At 37.8% G+C, this 18383-nt stretch overlaps 1 protein-coding gene across 1 annotated transcript; it reads left to right on the forward strand.

Moving 5' to 3' along the window:
* Nucleotides 1–2367: 2367 nt before the first annotated feature.
* LOC130879236 (olfactory receptor 140-like) lies at nt 2368–3300 on the forward strand. The gene has a single exon (XM_057777514.1). It carries the CDS (start codon nt 2380–2382, stop codon nt 3298–3300), a length of 921 nt encoding a protein of 306 aa, XP_057633497.1. The 5' UTR covers nt 2368–2379.
* The last annotated feature ends 15083 nt before the right edge of the window (nt 3301–18383 follow it).

Consider the following 18383-nt stretch of genomic DNA (forward strand, 5'->3'; position numbering starts at 1 on the left):
CCAGATAGTTCTTCATGCACTGCTGTGTGAGAGAGAAGCAAACACATGATGATTGATCAAAGCTGCATCTTTCAGAACTGTGTCAGAAAGGAGCCAAATCCAAGAATGTCTTTCTTGACAAAAGCCACAATAGTCTGAGCTGATAACATTCAGGAACTGATTGAAGCCTCAAACTCCCAAATTCTAACTCTCTTGTCACAGGAAGTAAGTCATTTGTGTTTCAACAAAATGAGAATTTTAAATAACTCCTTCAGGACTTTTCAGTTGCGTTACAATTTCCTAGTCTTATAGTCCAATATAGGTCTTGTATAAAAAACATTTGGAGGAATTAAACAAGTAACTAACAAGTAGAGATTTCCTTTTTGTGTTTGGAGGAGAGAGGCTGGTGAGTAATAAAGTAGAAAAATATGGTTTTAAAGAGAAGAGTAGCAGAGTAAGTATTCCTATAATAAACATTACTTGTGCCAGAAAATTTCATTTGTCATTTGTGTTTGAAAGGTAATTATGTATGACAAGTCACCACTTTCATAAGTGTTTACATATTATCTATAAAGTGTTTATAAATTTATATCAGCTGATGCTGACAATTTTTTCATATACATTTGGGTTAAATTTGCTCTCTTTCAAATTTACCTTTGCTAAAGTAAGGTACCTTCAATTTACAGAATATATTTAAGACATAAAAGTCAAATACATTTTATATACTTTTCAGGGTCTTGCAAGTGAAATTGAACAACTTCCTTAAATTCTCCAAGACTCAGTTATTTTATTTACTAAATAGGGATAATACTATACAAATTACTATTGATAAAAATTTAATTGAGTCTGTCTCTTGACAAGCACTCAAACAAATGCTGAGTCTTCTAGCTGAGGTCTGTACACATGACAATGTACCAAGATTCTTTTTAGGGGGTAGTATAAATAAATCTTTGGGTATTTTAGTATATTCCTTTTTTATATCCCATGCGAATAATTATTTCTACTTGTACCACCCTTTCGATGGAATCCTCACCCTAACATCTCAATGAGTCTCTTGCTTCTCCTCTCGTTCTTCTATATCTTGTTCTTCATAGAGTGGTTATAGCCGTCTGAACAAAAGGTAAGTCAGAATATGTCGATTCTTCTGCATGCTTAACTTGTCATTTAGAATAAAATCACAATCTTGAAATGACCTATAAAACCATGAAAGATCTAGCACTAACTCACTTTTTTCACTGAACATGACCTCTGCTCCTGCCGCAGGGATTCCCCCTTCTGATATTTCTGTCTGGAGCTTTATAGTAAATGTATTCTTAGCTCCTTCCTTACTCACTTCCAATTTAGATATGCATTCCCACTCATTGAAGACTTTTTTTTGTTTCCTTACAAGAAGTAATGTTTTTTCCTAAGACTCCACAATAATGGTGTTTTGCTGTAATTCTTGCATTAGGTGCTGCACTCTAATATCTATGCAATTCTATTTTTGATTTATCATATTCAATTCATATCAGAATATTAAAATAGACATCTTTATTTATAACTGATATATGTGTATTTGTGTTTGTGTGTATGTGTAAACTTCACATCATAGATGGACAGATACAATGGATAATAACATGTAGTATATAATAGACAATAAATATTGAATATTACTGTAAAAATTTCTAAACAAATCTGGCTAGTAAACACATATAAAATTATACTCCATCTAAACAAGTTTTCTCTTACACATACACATACATACACACACACACAAACACACAATAGTGTATATACTCCATGACTATTCTGATTCTTTTAAATTAATTTTAAATTGATAAATAGGCTTATACTATTTAACTGTGTGGGATTGAAATTGAGAGTTTTATATGAAATTCTCTAATAGCATTTTTTTTGTTTCTGCTAAACCTAATATAGTGACATAAAAACCCATGGTGAAGACAGAGAAAAAGCATGTGACTTGTGCGATTCTTTTTTGAAAAAAATGTCTATTGACCACATATAAGAAAGATTTCAGCATCCTTCAAAGTTGCTGAATTATTTCTAATGTTTTTTTTTTTTTTTTTTTTTTTTTGATTTTTCGAGATAGGGTTTCTCCGTAGCTTTACCAAAAGCTGTCCTGGAACTCGCTCTTGTAGACCTGGGTGGCCTCGAACTCACAGAGATCCGCCTACCTCTGCCTCCCGAGTGCTGGGATTAAAGGCGTGCGCCACCACCGCCCGGCTTCTAATGTTTTATAAAATAGATGAAATAGCATATTTCTTCTCTTTTATATACCATGAAACATAATTTCCATTTTTATTAAAATGATTTTCTCACATAAAAAAGTAAGGTACGTTTCTCTTCAAGTTTTCTATGGGGACTTTTTATTTCTAGGTTGAACTCTCTAACAGCATTCAAATGAGAGAAAACAGAATAAACGTGACTGAATTCATCCTCATGGGACTGACACAGAACCCCCAGCTGCAGAGAATTTTACTTTTGATGTTACTTATCACCTACATTGTCACTGTCACAGGAAACCTGCTCATTGTTGGGACCATAGTCTGTAGCCAGACTTTGAACTCCCCAATGTACTTCTTCCTGGCAATTTTATCTCTGATAGATGCATGTTATTCCTCTTCTATCATTCCTAAAATGCTGGCAGATTTGCTATCAGAGACAAAATCCATCTCATTCAATGGCTGCATGATGCAACTTTTTGTTGAACATTTCTTAGGAGCTTCAGAGATTGTCCTACTTGTGGTCATGGCCTATGACCGCTATGTGGCTATCTGTAGACCTTTGCACTATGTGACCAAGATGAACCACCGCACTTGCTGTTTCCTAGCAGGGGTGTGCTGGATAACAGGTTTTCTCCACTCTTTTGGGCAGATACTTGTAACTCTATGGATTCCTTTCTGTGGCCCCAATGTCATGGACCATTTTTGTTGTGACATCTTCCCCCTACTACAACTGGCCTGTGCTGACACATTTATCCTTGGTCTCCTGGTTGCTGCCAATGGTGGTGTAATCCCTGTGATCACCTTCACTATACTGCTGATGTCCTATGTGGTCATTTTGTGCTCCTTGAGGACACAGAGCTCTGCTGGGAGGAAAAAGGCTCTTTCTACCTGTGGCTCCCACATCACCGTTGTGGTCTTGTTCTTTGTGCCATGTATTTATACATATTTGCGACCAGTGACAACTTTTCACCTGGATAAAGCCATAGCAGTGTTTTATACACTTGTCACTCCCATGTTAAATCCAATTATCTACACTGTAAGAAACACAGAGGTTAAAAATGCAATTCGAATGTTACTAAGAAAGAATTCAACTTGAATAATAAATGATTTAGTGTGAATATTTCATTTTTGTATTCTTCCACAAAATTGCCTCTGATATATGATAAATTTCTAGACCTTCATTGCAGCCTAAAAGCATTAATACTATTAAACTCTACATGCATGTATCTCTGTATAGATATATGTTATTAATTAATTTTTTCAGTTGAACACAATACAATGAAAAGTCAAACACAACTAGTTATAAAATAAATTATTATGCTAGTATATTAAAGAATATTTGTATTTTGTGACCATTGTTTGTTGAAATCAGGGTTATTCAAACACAAGCACTGTGATACCATTACAATCTATGCTGACACCTCAGTAACTACTTAAATACTTGAAGCAATAAGAATGCACAATGTGAATATGATGGACTAGTATAAAATTAGGTCTTATGTTAGACCTAGTGGGATGATATGAAGTTTCTTCACATGAAAAGAAGTTAATGCAATTTCAATTTATAAATTATTTCTAGACTTTTCCACTTAATGTTTTAATAGAAAATGTTTAAAAACAGTAGTGATTCTTATAATCACTCTCCATTCATCTCCGCAGCTTTCTAAATACGTATTTGAATGTAACTGAATGCATGTCATTATTTGTAGGAACATTCCTGAATTGTACTCACTTATAAGTAGATATTGGCTGTAAAGTAGAAGATAATCATGTTATGTTTCATAGTCCCAGAAAAACTAAATAACAAACATGGTTTAAGTGGGGATGCCAATGATCTCCCTTTGAAGGGGACATAGAATAGATTTAGTTGGTAGACTCTGGTCAAGAAGGGTTGGAAACTGGATGGATCAAGTAGGTTGGGGAGTAAATACTGAGCGAAAGCCTAGACTTGTGGGGGCTTTGAGGGGCAATATAAAAATCTAGTTCCAGGAAACTCCATGGAATCTACTAGAGTAACACTAGCAAAGACTCCTAGCTATAGAGGACAAGGAGCCTGAGCCAGCCAAATTCTGTAATCAAGCAAGGCCTTAATTGGAGGAATTGGGATTCCACCCCAGACTCAAAACCTTCGACCTACACAGTGTCTGGGACCAATGGAGCCCAGACTTCAACTAATGGGAGCAGATGAAGAGTCCCATAGTCAAGAAAAGCAAAAGTTTTGTTTTTAGGCAAAACTTGAGGAGTTCTTTAGAGGAGTGGGAGGAAGGATCAGAAGAATCACAGGGCTGAGGAGCACTACTAGAACATGGCTCACAGAATCAATCGACTGGGACTCATGCAGGCTCACAGAAATTGGGAAGTCTGTAAAGGTCATGCCTAGGTCCTCTACATTTATGGTATGATATAGTAGCTTGGTGTTATTGTGGCATTCGTAACAGTGGAGGCAGAGGTTTTTGCTGATATTTTTTGCCTATTATTGGGAGCCTTTACTTCCTACTGGGTGGCCTTATCCAGCCTTTATGTGATAGTACATTCCTGATCTTATAAAAGCATATTTTAACATGTTTGATTGAAATTCCCGGGAGGCCTGCTTTTTTCTGAGTGGAGATATGCGATGGGTATCTGGTGGCAAAAGGAGGGGTGGGAAAGAGACTGGGGGCTCAGGAAGGAGAGGAAACTGCAAGTGGGATATAATATACAAGAGAATAATAAAAAATAATAATTTCAAATATTGGCATATGTTTCTTTAGAAGATAATGCCAGTATACCTACCTACCAATGTATGACAGTATAAATGTACCTTCACATAGTCACTACAAATGAAAAACATTTGAGAACACAGGCATTGTTGAAGGATTCAGGAGGTTTAGTCTTTATTTTGTCTTGGCATATAATATACTGATAACCTGATTCAGATTTCCATATTATTATATGGTAATACCATCTCCTTCTTTTGTTCTGCATATTTAATATAAATGACTGAATAAATTTTACAACTCTGAATAAAAGTCAAGAATCTGACAAATTTCATCATTATCATGATAATATAATTCAATAATTGGTATAATGACTGCTTTGAAGCACTGTAAATTATATCTGGTATTATCTATGCTGTTATAATAACAGGTCATAACTGAAACTCATTATGTCTGAAAATGTTTCAAAATAAATGTTTTTATAAAGTTAATTATGGGTTGATAAATAAAATATTATAATGTAAAATTCTAAATCATAGAATTACCACCTAAGTGATTAAATATTTAATTTCCAGACTCCTCATAAATACCCTTAGTTCACTTGTCATTAAATACTGAAGTTTATTAGTATTTTACTGTTCTGATTTCTCTTGGCATAGTGAATTGTCTTCAGCTTACTCAAGGAAGAGTTAAAAGCAAATGCTGATTAAGTTCTCTATATTCAGTGAAATAATTGCTTTCTAGCAAAGTTTACTAAAGGCAGTGGAATACTCCTGAGGTCTAATTAGTCAGGAATAAGAAAATTCAGAGTTTGACTGCTAAGAGGGCACACTGGCAATACTTGATAAGCTCCAGAAAAGGGCATTATTTAAAGAAGCCAGTTTTAATCAATGATTTAGCGTGACTGAACTAGTTGACATCTTTAAGCTTATAGCTTTATGTCTTGAGGAGCCAACAGCTACCTGGGACTCAGGAAATTGAGCTTGTCAGAAGAATTGTTAGGTGGGAGTTTCATATTTTGTAAAGGAAACATAATTATAGACCCCAAGGGTGTACATGGAACTTAAAAAATCATATATTCACCCATTATCCCAGCCATTCTAGGCTGTTCTTGGCATGACAAACATTATGGATAACTCTGCTAAATTCATCCTCATAGAAGAAAAAGTGTTCTGGAGTCTCTCCCCATATTTTAATTTATTTAAATTAGTAAAAGTCATACTACATATTAACTTTTTCTTTCTAAATTACCCTAATTAATATGATAGTACAAGAGTTTTCCTATAATATATTAAAGATTAAAAAACTTATTTTTTGAAACAATCTCATGAAACAAAGGCTAGTATAGAACTTTTTATATGGTAGAGAGTGGTTTGAGCTTCTGATATTTCTGTTTCCATTTCCCAAGTGCTGAGATAGCAGGTGTGAAAAACACTGCCAGGATTAAACACCTCACTGAGAGTTACATAGCATTCCAGGTGATCTGGAATATTTTACATACACCTTTTTCTGACCTCCTGGGTCCTATCCGGCTCCCAAGAGGAGGCCGCTGCAGTGTGGGAGTCACTGCAGCGAGAAACTCACCATGCCCCCCACCCAGATAACTTGCACATCCTCTGTGACACTCCTGTGAGTGTTTGGGAGATGGTTGCTGGCCCAGAGACCAACCAGGAGAAACTGCAGGCCACAGCTCCTGCACTCGCTCCAGCCCCAGCCTCTGCATTGCTTGCTGCTGCTCTGGCACTTGCCTGCCTCCTGGGGCCTCTGGCCTAAACAGTCTGGTTGGCTAGCCAACAGTACTTTTGCCTCCCATCACCGCATGCAGTGGCCGCTGTGTGGGCTCTGCAGAGTGTGCATAATTTTCATTAAAGGTATTTATATTTGCACCAGGCTGTTTTCTTTCTCCTGGATGTGACCCTCTTGGCAAAGGCAGGGGCCCCCAGAAGCTGATCCCAGCATGGAACGGGCAGGCTCAAGACCTCCACAAGGGACTCATCCACCCTTACAAACATTTGTTTCATGATGGCAGTGTTGAGGTTTCTTTCCATTACACCTTAGATCCCAGGAGTACCTCGGATCCCAAGAGCTGATAGTTCATAGGATTTTTAATTAACCTCGGTCCTTGATAATTGCACATAAAATATTTCTATGTTTATATTTTTGGTTTTTGTTTGTTTTCTTGAGACAGTGTTTCACATTGTAACCCTAACTGTCCTCTGAAGATCAGACTGGCTTGAACTCAAAGACATACACCTGTCTTTACCTCCCAAGTGCTGGGATTAAAGTCATGGACCTCCACTTTTTGACTGCATTTTTGTCTTTTTAAAAATATTTATTTTAGGATTTATTTCTAGGGTTAGTAGTGGAAAGTTGTAGAATAGAGTTGAAACAGTTTCTTTTTCTCCAACCAGGGCTCTCAATTTTCCTAATGTTGTGAAGCTTTTGTACAGTTCTTCATGTTGTGGTAAACACCAATCATAAACTTATTTCATTTTTTGTATTATATAATTTTGTTATTGTTATAAATTACACTGTAAATATCTGATATGTAGGATTTCTGATACATGGCCCCCAAATGTGTTTTGCGCCATATTTTGAGAACCAATTCTCTGTCCAGACAAGTTAACTCAGAGTAAGAGATGCAGTGATATTCCAGAATGTCTTTCTTTAAAAAGGTCTGAATATTTCATCTTGAATAATAAAAGTTAAAGTAGATTATTCACTTAACATAAAAAATATGAAGTGTATTTTTAGAGATATATTTTCTTTTCATCTAACTTCTCGAGTGCCACAGGATCTGTTCTGACACGGTTCCATTGATTCGGGTCATGACTCGGAAATAGCGCCATCTGCTGTCTGACAGGTAAAATGGCAGGTTTCATTTTTAATGGGACTCTAGCTGTGGCTTTTGCTGCCACTTTGGAAGAAATCACAAGAGGCCTATATGCCTATGGGGGTACCTCAATTTACTTGTTATTACATTTTAGTTTCCTTCTTAATATTATATCATTATGGAAGTACATGGCATTAATTGATAGGATTAATACCATGATAGGCAAAATTAACTCCTTATCTAAGTATACTAGGAACTTACCTGAAATGGTCCAGGCTGTTGAATTTGACTTTCAGAAGTTATCACAGAGTTTTGATAAGGTAACAGACAGAATATACCTCCAGGATGGCAACTTACACGATATGCAGGGGCAGTTCAAGGAAGAGATGTTATCTTTGAAAGGAAACAGTAAGACCTTGGAATCACAGGTGTAGAATGGGGACCAGAAAATTAATACCATAGGGAAATCACTAGAAACCTTTGCTGGTCAGGAGATTCAGGCCTTATGTAAAATAATGATTAAGAGATTTGAAATGACTGAAGAAATTATTGGAGCTGATAAACCGGGTGAGAAGATACAAAGGCAGGATACAATGCCACTACCAGCTGTTAGAACTGGCTTACCCAGGGTTTTAGCAACATATCCTGTAATTTATTCTGACAAAGCATTAACTTCTAAAGGCTCAAAGGGAGCCAAAGAAGTTAGATGGACACCAGTAGGAATGAATGACCTAAAGGAAATTAAGCAAGCCATCATTAATTATGGCTTGCACTCTATATTTGTTAAGGAAATGATAAGTAGTTGGGCTTCTAATGTCAGGGTTATCCCCCATGATTTCTCACAGTTAGCTTCAGCAGTGCTCAAAGATGGACCTTCCTTGATGTTTGGAGTTCATTTCAGGGAAGAATCCAAACATATGGATCAAATTCTTGGTGTAGGAGCTTATGCTGATCCACAGGTCCAAGCTCTTTATGATGAAGAAGTATTGTCCCTATGCCACAAAGCAGCCTTTAATACTTGGAATAGGTTACCAGAACTAAGAAGAACAATAGAGTCATATACTAGGGTTAGGCAGGGACAGGGAGAACCCTATACTGACTTTTTGCAAAGAGTAATTAAGGCTCTAAACACAGGAATAACAGACCCAGAAGCTAGATGACTAATTTTTGAATCACTGTCTTTTGAAAATGCAAACTTAGACTTCAAAAAGATAATTGGGCCTTTAAGATCTAGATCAGCACCTATGGATGAATGGATCCAGCATACCATGAATTTTCAGACCTTTAATTACGATGACGAATAGAAGAAGCGATTTCCAAAGTTATGAAGGGACATCAACCTGCCAAATGTTTTAATTGTGGTAAATTAGGACATCTAAGAAGGGACTGCAGGCAAGGTATTTCTAGGAATAACAGTTCATCTGGGAATGGCAGGAAAAGGAAAGCTTGGCCTTCAGGTATATGTAGGAGGTGTGGTAAAAGATAACATTGGACGAATGAATGCAGATCAACAACAGACAGACAAGGCAACCCAATAACATCAGGAAATTGCCTGAGGGGCCTCTCGCAGGTCCCCAAGTAAAAAGTGGCCCAGTCATTCCCAGTAACCATGAAGGACATGTCACACCAGGAAAACTAAAAACTCTAGAAGCTTCTATGCAACACTATAATGTTCTAAATGATGTAAATTTGGAGGATAAGTCAGAAATTCAATTAGGAAATAAGAAGCGTATATTTTGGCAAACTTAAATAAATGATCAGAGACCAAAGCTGAGAGTAAGTATGAATGGAATTATGATTGTTGGCTTGATAGACACAAGAACAGATGTGAGTATCATCACTCCAGAATCTTGGCATCCAAATTGGCCTCTTCAGGAGGCAGATGTTCAATTACTAGGAATTGGAACCATATCTCAAGTTAAACAAAGCATGAGATGGGTTGACTGTATTGGGCTAGAAGGTCAAAGAGGAAAACTAAGGCCATATGTAGCTGATATTGCAATAAATTTATGGGGCTGTGACCTGCTACAGTAATGGAATACCCAGATTACATTCCTGCAGTCCCAGGAACTCATAATTCTGGGAAGTGTAGTGGGAGCTGCGCCTGGCTAGCTCATGCCCCAAAATAACAACACACAAACTGTATTCATATAAACACTGCTTGGCCCATTTCTATTAATGTGTGTAGCACCCCACGGTGCACTTACCAGGAAGATTCTAGCCTACGTCCATCCTGGGTCAGAGCTTCATCACGTCTGCCTCAGAGAGCAGTGGCATGGCATCTTTCTGAGGTGTCTTACCTCACTTCCTCTTCCTCTCAGCATTCTGTTCTGTTTACTCCACCCACCTATGTTCTAACCTATCAGGGCCAAGCAGTCTCTTTATTAATTAACCAATGACCTTCCTCCATCATTTCCCCTTTTTCTGTTTAAACAAAAAAAAGGAAGGCTTTAACTTTAACATAGCAAAATTACATATAACAAAACAGTTATAAAGCAAGAATTACAGTTACAATATTTACACCTACTTTATCTTTTATCATAACAAAGGAAAACAACTATAACTATCTATCTATTCTTCAACTCCATCAAAGACTCCAGAAGGATATAATATTACCTAAGTAAATGAGAAGTAAGCAACTTACAAAACTCTAGAAACCACAGAGACATCTCGCTGCCTGGACAGTCACCCAAAGTTCCTCTGTACCGTTGGGGCATCCATCTTCGGCCTACAGGCCCATAGTTTCCAGCAGATATTTAAATGAAGTAGGAAATTTCAAAGGCAGTTCAGTCACTATCTGCTGTGTCCTGCAGAATGTCTCGCAGACTCTTTCATGAATCAGGAACCCAGAAATATCATCTCACCTTTAGGCAAGTTCAGCAGTCCTCTCTCTGTGGGTTCTCTGTAGTGGGAGCTGCGGGCTGTGTTACAGCCGCCCCAGCTCCCAGTCGCATGGCTAGCTTATGCCCCAAAATAACAACACACAAACTCTATTCATTTAAACACTGTTTGGCCTATTTCTGTTCATGTGTGTAGCACCCCAAGGTGTGCTTACCGGGAAGATTCTAGCCTACATCCATCCTGGGTCAGAGTTTCATCGCATCTGCTCTGGAGAGGAGAGCATGGTGTCTGTCTCTCAGAGGAGCTGCCCTGCATCTGAGCTCACTTCCTCTTCCTCCCAGCATTCTGTTCTGTTTACTCCACCCACCTAAAGGCTGGCCTATCAAATGGGCCAAAGCAGTTTCTTTATTAGCCAATGACCTTCCTCCATCACTTCTCTGTGTCCAGTTTATGCAACAGTCCAGGCAAGAGCAGTTTCTTGCCCAAATGGCTATCAAACTCCATAAGGAGCCTCTTCAATGCCCATCTTCCTCTTGAAGTAGATTGGTGCTGCCAGGAGCAAACATGTCTCATTGTCATGAAAAGCGCTAAGTTATTAAAATATTTTAAATGCCATATTTTGCAGTCTTTGAAAGATATGAAGAATGCCTATCTAAAATATATCTATGCACATCTAGAAAATCTAACTAACATGACTACAAGCTTGACTATTATTGATGATTATTCATTAACAACCTATATTTCCTAATTATACATTACATTTTTAAATGAACTACACAATCACAATACCTTAATCAAGATCAGAAATATATATACATATAACAAAATTGACCTTAAAATCCATACCAATGCAAATTATTCATATCTATATCATATCTCCCTTTAAATGTAAAAGAACATTTATAAACAATATTTAGGAACATGGGCACAGTTTTTTCTCTCCAAACTGCTTCCTGCTGAATGGGGGCACTGTTAATCAGATCGTCTAGGGTGTAACCTGTGTGCCAGGTTTCATCTCAGTTGGCAGTTGAGCGAAGCAATTTTTTGAAGGTGTTCACAGCAACCTTTCAGGATGGCATGGTCTATCATACCATATTGGGATAGAAGCAATCCACAGGGTCTCATCCTCTGTGAAAACAAAAGAAGAAACTCCTTTCCAAAGCATCATGTCCTTAGATCCAAATTTTAAAGTCAAGGTATTTTCAAAATATCTATGTTGGATTAGTTCGGCAGCATTTATAAACAAATCTTTTAGCATCTGTTGCTCTTTCCTCAGCATTCAAACAATTCAAAGAGAGCGTAATAGCATACAGTATCAAAATTCTCTGTGTATTTTCCATCTTTGTGAGCTTTATTTTAACCTCTATTTTGTTTATTTTTACTTTTTTTTTTTGCTTTTTGAGACAGGTTCTCTGTATATCTTTGACCTGGAATGACTCTGCAGACCAGGCTGTCCTTGAACTCTCAGAGATCCAACTGTCTCTGCCTCCCAGGCATTGGGATTAAAGGCGTGTGCTATCACACCTTGAAGTCACAGAGGTCAATCTCCCTCTGCTTCCCAAAGGTTAGGATTAAAGGTGTGGACTACCACACCCAACTACTCTCTTTCTTCCTTATTTTTGTTTTTTACTTTAAGAACTTTAACTTTTAGCCTGCATATATTTTTAACACATTGTAAACCATTTAGAAATTGTCTTTGTCTTTGAATCTCTCTTTACTGTATGTCTCTCTTTTTCTGACAACATGAGTCTTTAATTTACCAAGCAATATCAGTAGGACAAAAGCCGTGGCCCATTCCTTAGCTTTCCAGCCTCATGGTGGAGATACCGGCTATAGACATTTTTATTGCCACAAGTCTAAGTCTATGGCGTTTCAAGGTCCCTGCCAGCAAGCAAGCTGCAACAGACAACACTCAAGTCCTCTCTCTGTAGTCGGCCCTCCTGCCTCAAACAGTTAGAGTTTGCCCTGGCAGGATGGCCCAGAAAGCCTGCATTTTAAACCAACACAACTTTTTTCCTGCTATGGCTGAAAACAAACAAGCATGCAGTCAGCTTTTATCAACACCATTTAAATGTTTCATGGCAGGACCTCTTAAAAGCTGCAGGGTTTTGCAGCTGAAGCTGAGTCAGGAAGCCTCTCTTAGATGAGAGCACTTGCTTGCCTCTAGCAAGCAGAGCAGACCCAAGAAATTGCTGCTACCAAGAAAACATGCTTTACTCTATTCTTTCCCAAGCTTTCTCAGGCTTTCTGTGGATATAGTTGTCCACGCGTTGGGGGCCATTCTGTAGTGGGAGCTGCGGGCTGGCGTTCCTGCCACCCAGCTCCCAGTCACCTGGATATGCCCCAAAATAACGACACACAAACTGTATTCATATAAACACTGCTTGGCCCATTTCTATTAATGTGTGTAGCACCCCAAGGTGCGCTTACCAGGAAGATTCTAGCCTATGTCCATCCTGGGTCGGAGCTTCATCACGTCTGCCTCAGAAAGCAGTGGCATGGCATCTTTCTGAGGTGTCTTACCTCACTTCCTCTTCCTCTCAGCATTCTGTTCTGTTTACTCCACCCACCTATGTTCTAACCTATCAGGGCCAAGCAGTCTCTTTATTAATTAACCAATGACCTTCCTCCATCAGGGAAGGATGTAATAAGGTACTATGCACAAAGGTCACCAGTCATTCAGGCTGTACAAGAACATAAAGCCACTAACAAACCTTTAGAGGTACGAACAGCCCTACATTTAAAATGGCTAACTGAGAAGTCAATATGGGTTGAACAATGGCCTTTAGCTGAAGATAAATTTCAGGTTTTAAAACAATTGGTACAGGAGCAATTAGATGCTCGACATATTGAGGAGTCAACTAGCCCTTGGAATTCTCCTGTGTTTGTTGTAAAAAAGAAATCTAGCAAATGGAAAATGGTGACAGATCTAAGGGCTGTCAACAAAGTAATTCAACCTATGGGCCATCTACAGTCTGGAATTCCTCTGCCTTCTCCGTTACCCAAGGGATGGCCTTTTATAGTTACTGACTTGAATTGCTTCTTCACTATACCTTTACAAGAAAAGGATAGAGAAAAATTTGCCTTCCCAGTGCCTACTTATAATAACTCTCAGCCTAATAGGAGATACCAGTGGACTGTCCTTCCACATGAATGCTCAATAGCCCCAGCCTGTGTCAATACTTTGTAAGTCAGCCATTGGAAATAATATATAAGCAATTTCCTAAATCTATAATATACCATTACATGAATGACATTTTGCTATCCGATTCAAACATAGATACTTTAGAAAGAATGTTTGAGGAAGTAAAGATAATTTTGCCTGAATGGGGATTACAAAATGCTCCTGAAAAGATTCAAAGAGGAGATTCTGTTAATTACCTAGGTTACAGAATAGGTTTACAAAAAATTAGGACATAAACAGTACAAATTAGGAGAGACCAGTTTCAGACTCTTAATGACTTTCAATGATTGTTAGGAGACATTTCCAGTCTGTGACTGGCTGTTGGGATAACACCTGATCTAATAACTCATTTAAACAAAACCTTAGATGGTGACAAAGATTTGAATAGTCCCAGAGAGTTAACAGCTGAAGCAGAAAAGGAACTGACAATGGTTGAGGAAAAATTACAGGAGGCACATGAGGATAGGGTAGATCCAAATCTTAGTTGTATTCTAGTCATATTGCTTTCCAGAATTTCTCCTATGGGAATTTTAATGCAGAGGGAAGATACTATTTTAGAATGGATCTTTTTATCACACAAACCAAGTAAAAAATTAAAAACTAATGTAGAAAATGTCTCTGAATTAATTGTAAAAGGTAAACTGAGACTTCGTCAACTAGCAGGTATAGACCCAGCAGAAATTATAGTGCCTTTCACTACTGATGAAATAAGAAAGTTATGGGAAGACAATGAACCATGGCAAAGAGCTTGTGCTAATTTTTTTTGGAGAAATTAATAGCAACTATCCCAAAAGTGGTAGACTTAACCTTATAAAGAGAACTTCTTGGATTCTTCCTTGAATTTTACATGATGCTCCAATAACTAGAGCCCATACATTTTATAATGATGCTAATAAATCAGGGAAGGCTGGTTATAAATCAGATGAATTGAGTAAGGTGGAACAAAGCCCTTATCATTCCGTCCAGAAGGCAGAATTATATGCCATTCTTATGGTGCTAAAGGATTTTAAAGAATCTCTTAATATAGTTATAGATTCACAATATGCAGATAGAGTTATCTTGCATATTGAAACTGCTAAATTTATATCAGATGACACAGAGTTGACTTCATTGTTTATCCAGGTACAAGACATAATCAAGAATAGGCTTTGTCCGATGTACATAACACACATCTGGTCCCATATGGGTTTGCCAGGTCCTCTAGCACAAGGTAATGTAGAAATTGATCAATTATTGATTGAAAGCATGTTGCAAGCCTCAGAATTTCATAAAAAACATCATGTCAATAGCAAAGGTTTAAAGAAAGAGTTTTCCATTACATGGCAACAAGCTAAGGAGATTGTAAAGAGATGCCCTACCTGCTCTTTATATAACCAAACACCACTACCTACACGGACTAACCCAAAGGGTACTCAAAGGAATGAAATCTGGCTGATGGTTGTGTTCCACTTTGCAGAATTTGGAAAATTAAAATATGTACATCACACCATTGACACTTATTCAGACTTTCAGTGGGCAACTGCTTTAAGTTCAGAAAAAGCTGATTCAGTAATCACTCATTTATTAGAAGTTATGGCCATCATGGGTATACCTGCACAAATAAAAACAGATAATGGTCCAGCTCATGTCTCTAGGAAAATGAAACTTTTTTTTTTGCTTATTATAATATTAAGCATGTTACAGGTATACCATATAATCCTACAGGTCAAGCAGTCATAGAAAGATCAAATCAAGCTATAAAGGATATGTTAAATAAACAGAAAAGGGGTGGGAAATGCCCCCAGAAATAGATTACATGCCTTATTAACCTTGAATTTTCTTAATGCTAATGAGAAAGGAACAACAGCAACAAAAAGACATTGGATAATGGAAAAGTCTGCTGAACTAAACCAACTGGTTTATTTCAAGGGTGTGCTGACCTCTCAATGGAAGCTAGGAGATGTGCTACATTGGGGAAGGGGTTTTGCTCTTGTTTCCACAGGAGAAGAAATATTGTGGATACCATCAAAATTAATAAAGGTTCGATTTGAAGAGGAGAAACCTCTTGGAAAGGAGAAATGACAGCTCATCCACAATGATGGTAATCATACAAGTGGTAAGAAAAACATAGAATGGGGGCAGGGTTCTGTTCTTATCTCCACAGGAAAACACTCATCTTTGAAAAAAATCAAGGGATGCTGGATGTTTGAATACTGACAGATGAAAAAATAACTATCCAATAGGGATTATCAAGAAAACTGAATCAATTCTGTAAGTAAGATATACTAAATCATATTTCTAAATTTATAGAGCTGGTTTTGGAGTTGGACACTGGCTCGGCCCCTCTAATTCTAAGCCTGTTGTTAAGAGAAAAACCCAGTTTCTGGAGTTTCTGTCTCATGTCAAAAAGCCATGATATGGGACAGAAAGAAATATGAGTTTAGAAAACATTTTTGCTTTTCTTCATATCTATCATACCTTTCATTGAATATATCTATCAGACCTTTCATTGAATATATGTATGTTTGTATATGTCTATATAATTAATGTTTAAGTTTTCCACAATGAACAATGAGTTTTTCCTGCAGTGACATTTGAAGTTTCCAGGAAGAATATGGGACCCCATAACAACAACTCCACCTAGTTGATACGACATCATGATACCGATAGCGCCACTAAAAGTCCTGTTTCGGGTATCAGCTGCACAGACGGTTCCAACTTGGTCTAGGATAGTTTCACTGCCTGAATAAGAGAATGTTTTTCTCAATAATTAAGGACTTGAAGGCTCAAAGTATTAAAGCAAGTAACAGTTCTAGTTGTCCTTTGCATCATGTTAAAGTAGTCTTTTGCCTTCTTCCTCCCTGTTTTATTGGGCTATAAAAGTATATGGAAAATTAAATGCTGGCAGATTTACAGTATTCACTGGAACTCCCACCCAGTACTATCCTATGCTTCTATTTTATTATTTTCACTTGTGTCTTCATTCTCTTTACTTATTTTTCTAATCTCCATGCCCCTATCCTGGTAGGTGGTATACATGTCAAAGATGGTCCCTGATATATATTGACTATCAGGAAGTCTGGCTATACCCGAAGCTGTGTTCCAGTGGGAGATGTTCTCCTTGCAGGATGTAGCAATACTGCTCCTATCCAAAAGAGAGCCTATACAGCTGGGCCCTTCTTCAATCTGCTAAGAGAGCTTCAAAGCAGAGATGTCCATTGCTGTTCTGCTCCACTTCCCTAAGGGAGTTTCCTAGCAAAGGTGTCCAATGCTTCTCTGTTCCGACACATTAGGGAGTTTCCTAACAGAGATGTCAATTTTTTTCTCAGCTTTAGCCCAAATTGTTACTTCTCTGCTTCACTGGGAAACTATTGCAGTCTCTAGTGAAGAGTTGCTACTTCTGCTCTGCTCCTTTAAGGGAGTTTGCCAGCAGAGGTGACCAAATCTTCTCTGTTCCAATCCACTACAAACTTTCTTGTCACTCCAGTGAAATATCTTCAACCAAAACTCATTCAAGAAATTTATTGGGAAGGGAAGAATCCAGGAGAGGGACTGCCTCTATCAGGACAGAAATGGGCAGATGCCAACTGACCATGTACAGAACTTATATAGGACTTCTTAGGGGCAGAGTTTTCCAAGGGACAAGATTCTCAGGGTGGGAATTGGATAGATGTCAATCCCTGATCTTGAACAATGCAGAGATTGGCAGGAATTCATGCTCAGGGGTTGGTAGATCTTGAGCTTAGGGATTAGTTGCTTTTGTGCTCAGTTGGTCAAGGGTAGAGTGTGTTTTCTTGGCTCTTGTTTCAGGGCCAAAGTGTGTTCTTTCACTGGCCCCTTATAACCTTTTGAGTCTGGTTTCAGGATCAGGTGTTTTTTTCATTGGATGGGGATTCAGGAACAAAGTGTTTCCTTGTCTTGGCTTTAGAGTCAGGATGTATTTCTTTGGCTCCAGTTTCAGAGTCAAAATTATGTATTTCACAAGCTCTGGTTTCAGGGTCAGGATGTTTCTTTGGCTGGTCCATTTAACCTACATATAGGGTTTCCTAAAATTATAAATTCATTTTACCACGACTTTCTAAGTACAAACAGTATAAAAAGGACATTATAATGCTCAAAAAAGATTGTTAACACTGTCAAATTAATTTCTACAGAAGAAAAATAGTCTTGTGTTGTAGGCAGATGATTCTTTTTCATTCCTGGCTGCCCAGACCCAAAAAACTCACACAGAAACTATATTAATTAAAACACTGCTTGGCCTATTACCTCAGGATTCTTATTAACTAACTCTGACATCTTAAATTAACCCATTTTTATTATTTTGTATTTTACCATAAGACTGGTCAATTACCAGTAAGGTTCCAGGGCATCTGTCTCCTTCAGCAGACACAGGGAGTCTGACTCCACTTTGTTTTCTCCTATATCTCTGCTTGGAATTCCTGTCTTGCTCTATTTTGCCCTGCCATAGACCCAAAGCAGCTTCTTTATTAAACAATGGTAACAAAATATATTCACTGCATACAGAGGGGGAATCCCAAGTCACTGTGTAGCTGATTATAAGTGTTTGGGCTAAAGAACTTACCAAATACTTTATAATAAGAACTCAGTATCTTTTTCAGGTAGTCGATGTTTATTGTAATAGGCAA

This window comes from Chionomys nivalis, chromosome 8 (genome assembly GCF_950005125.1).
Source record: "Chionomys nivalis chromosome 8, mChiNiv1.1, whole genome shotgun sequence".
Lineage (NCBI taxonomy): Eukaryota > Metazoa > Chordata > Mammalia > Rodentia > Cricetidae > Chionomys > Chionomys nivalis.

What these genes read in the sequence shown, in the direction of transcription:
- LOC130879236 (XM_057777514.1), top strand. Translation starts at nt 2,380, where the DNA reads ATGAGAGAAAACAGAATAAACGTGACTGAATTCATCCTCATGGGACTG.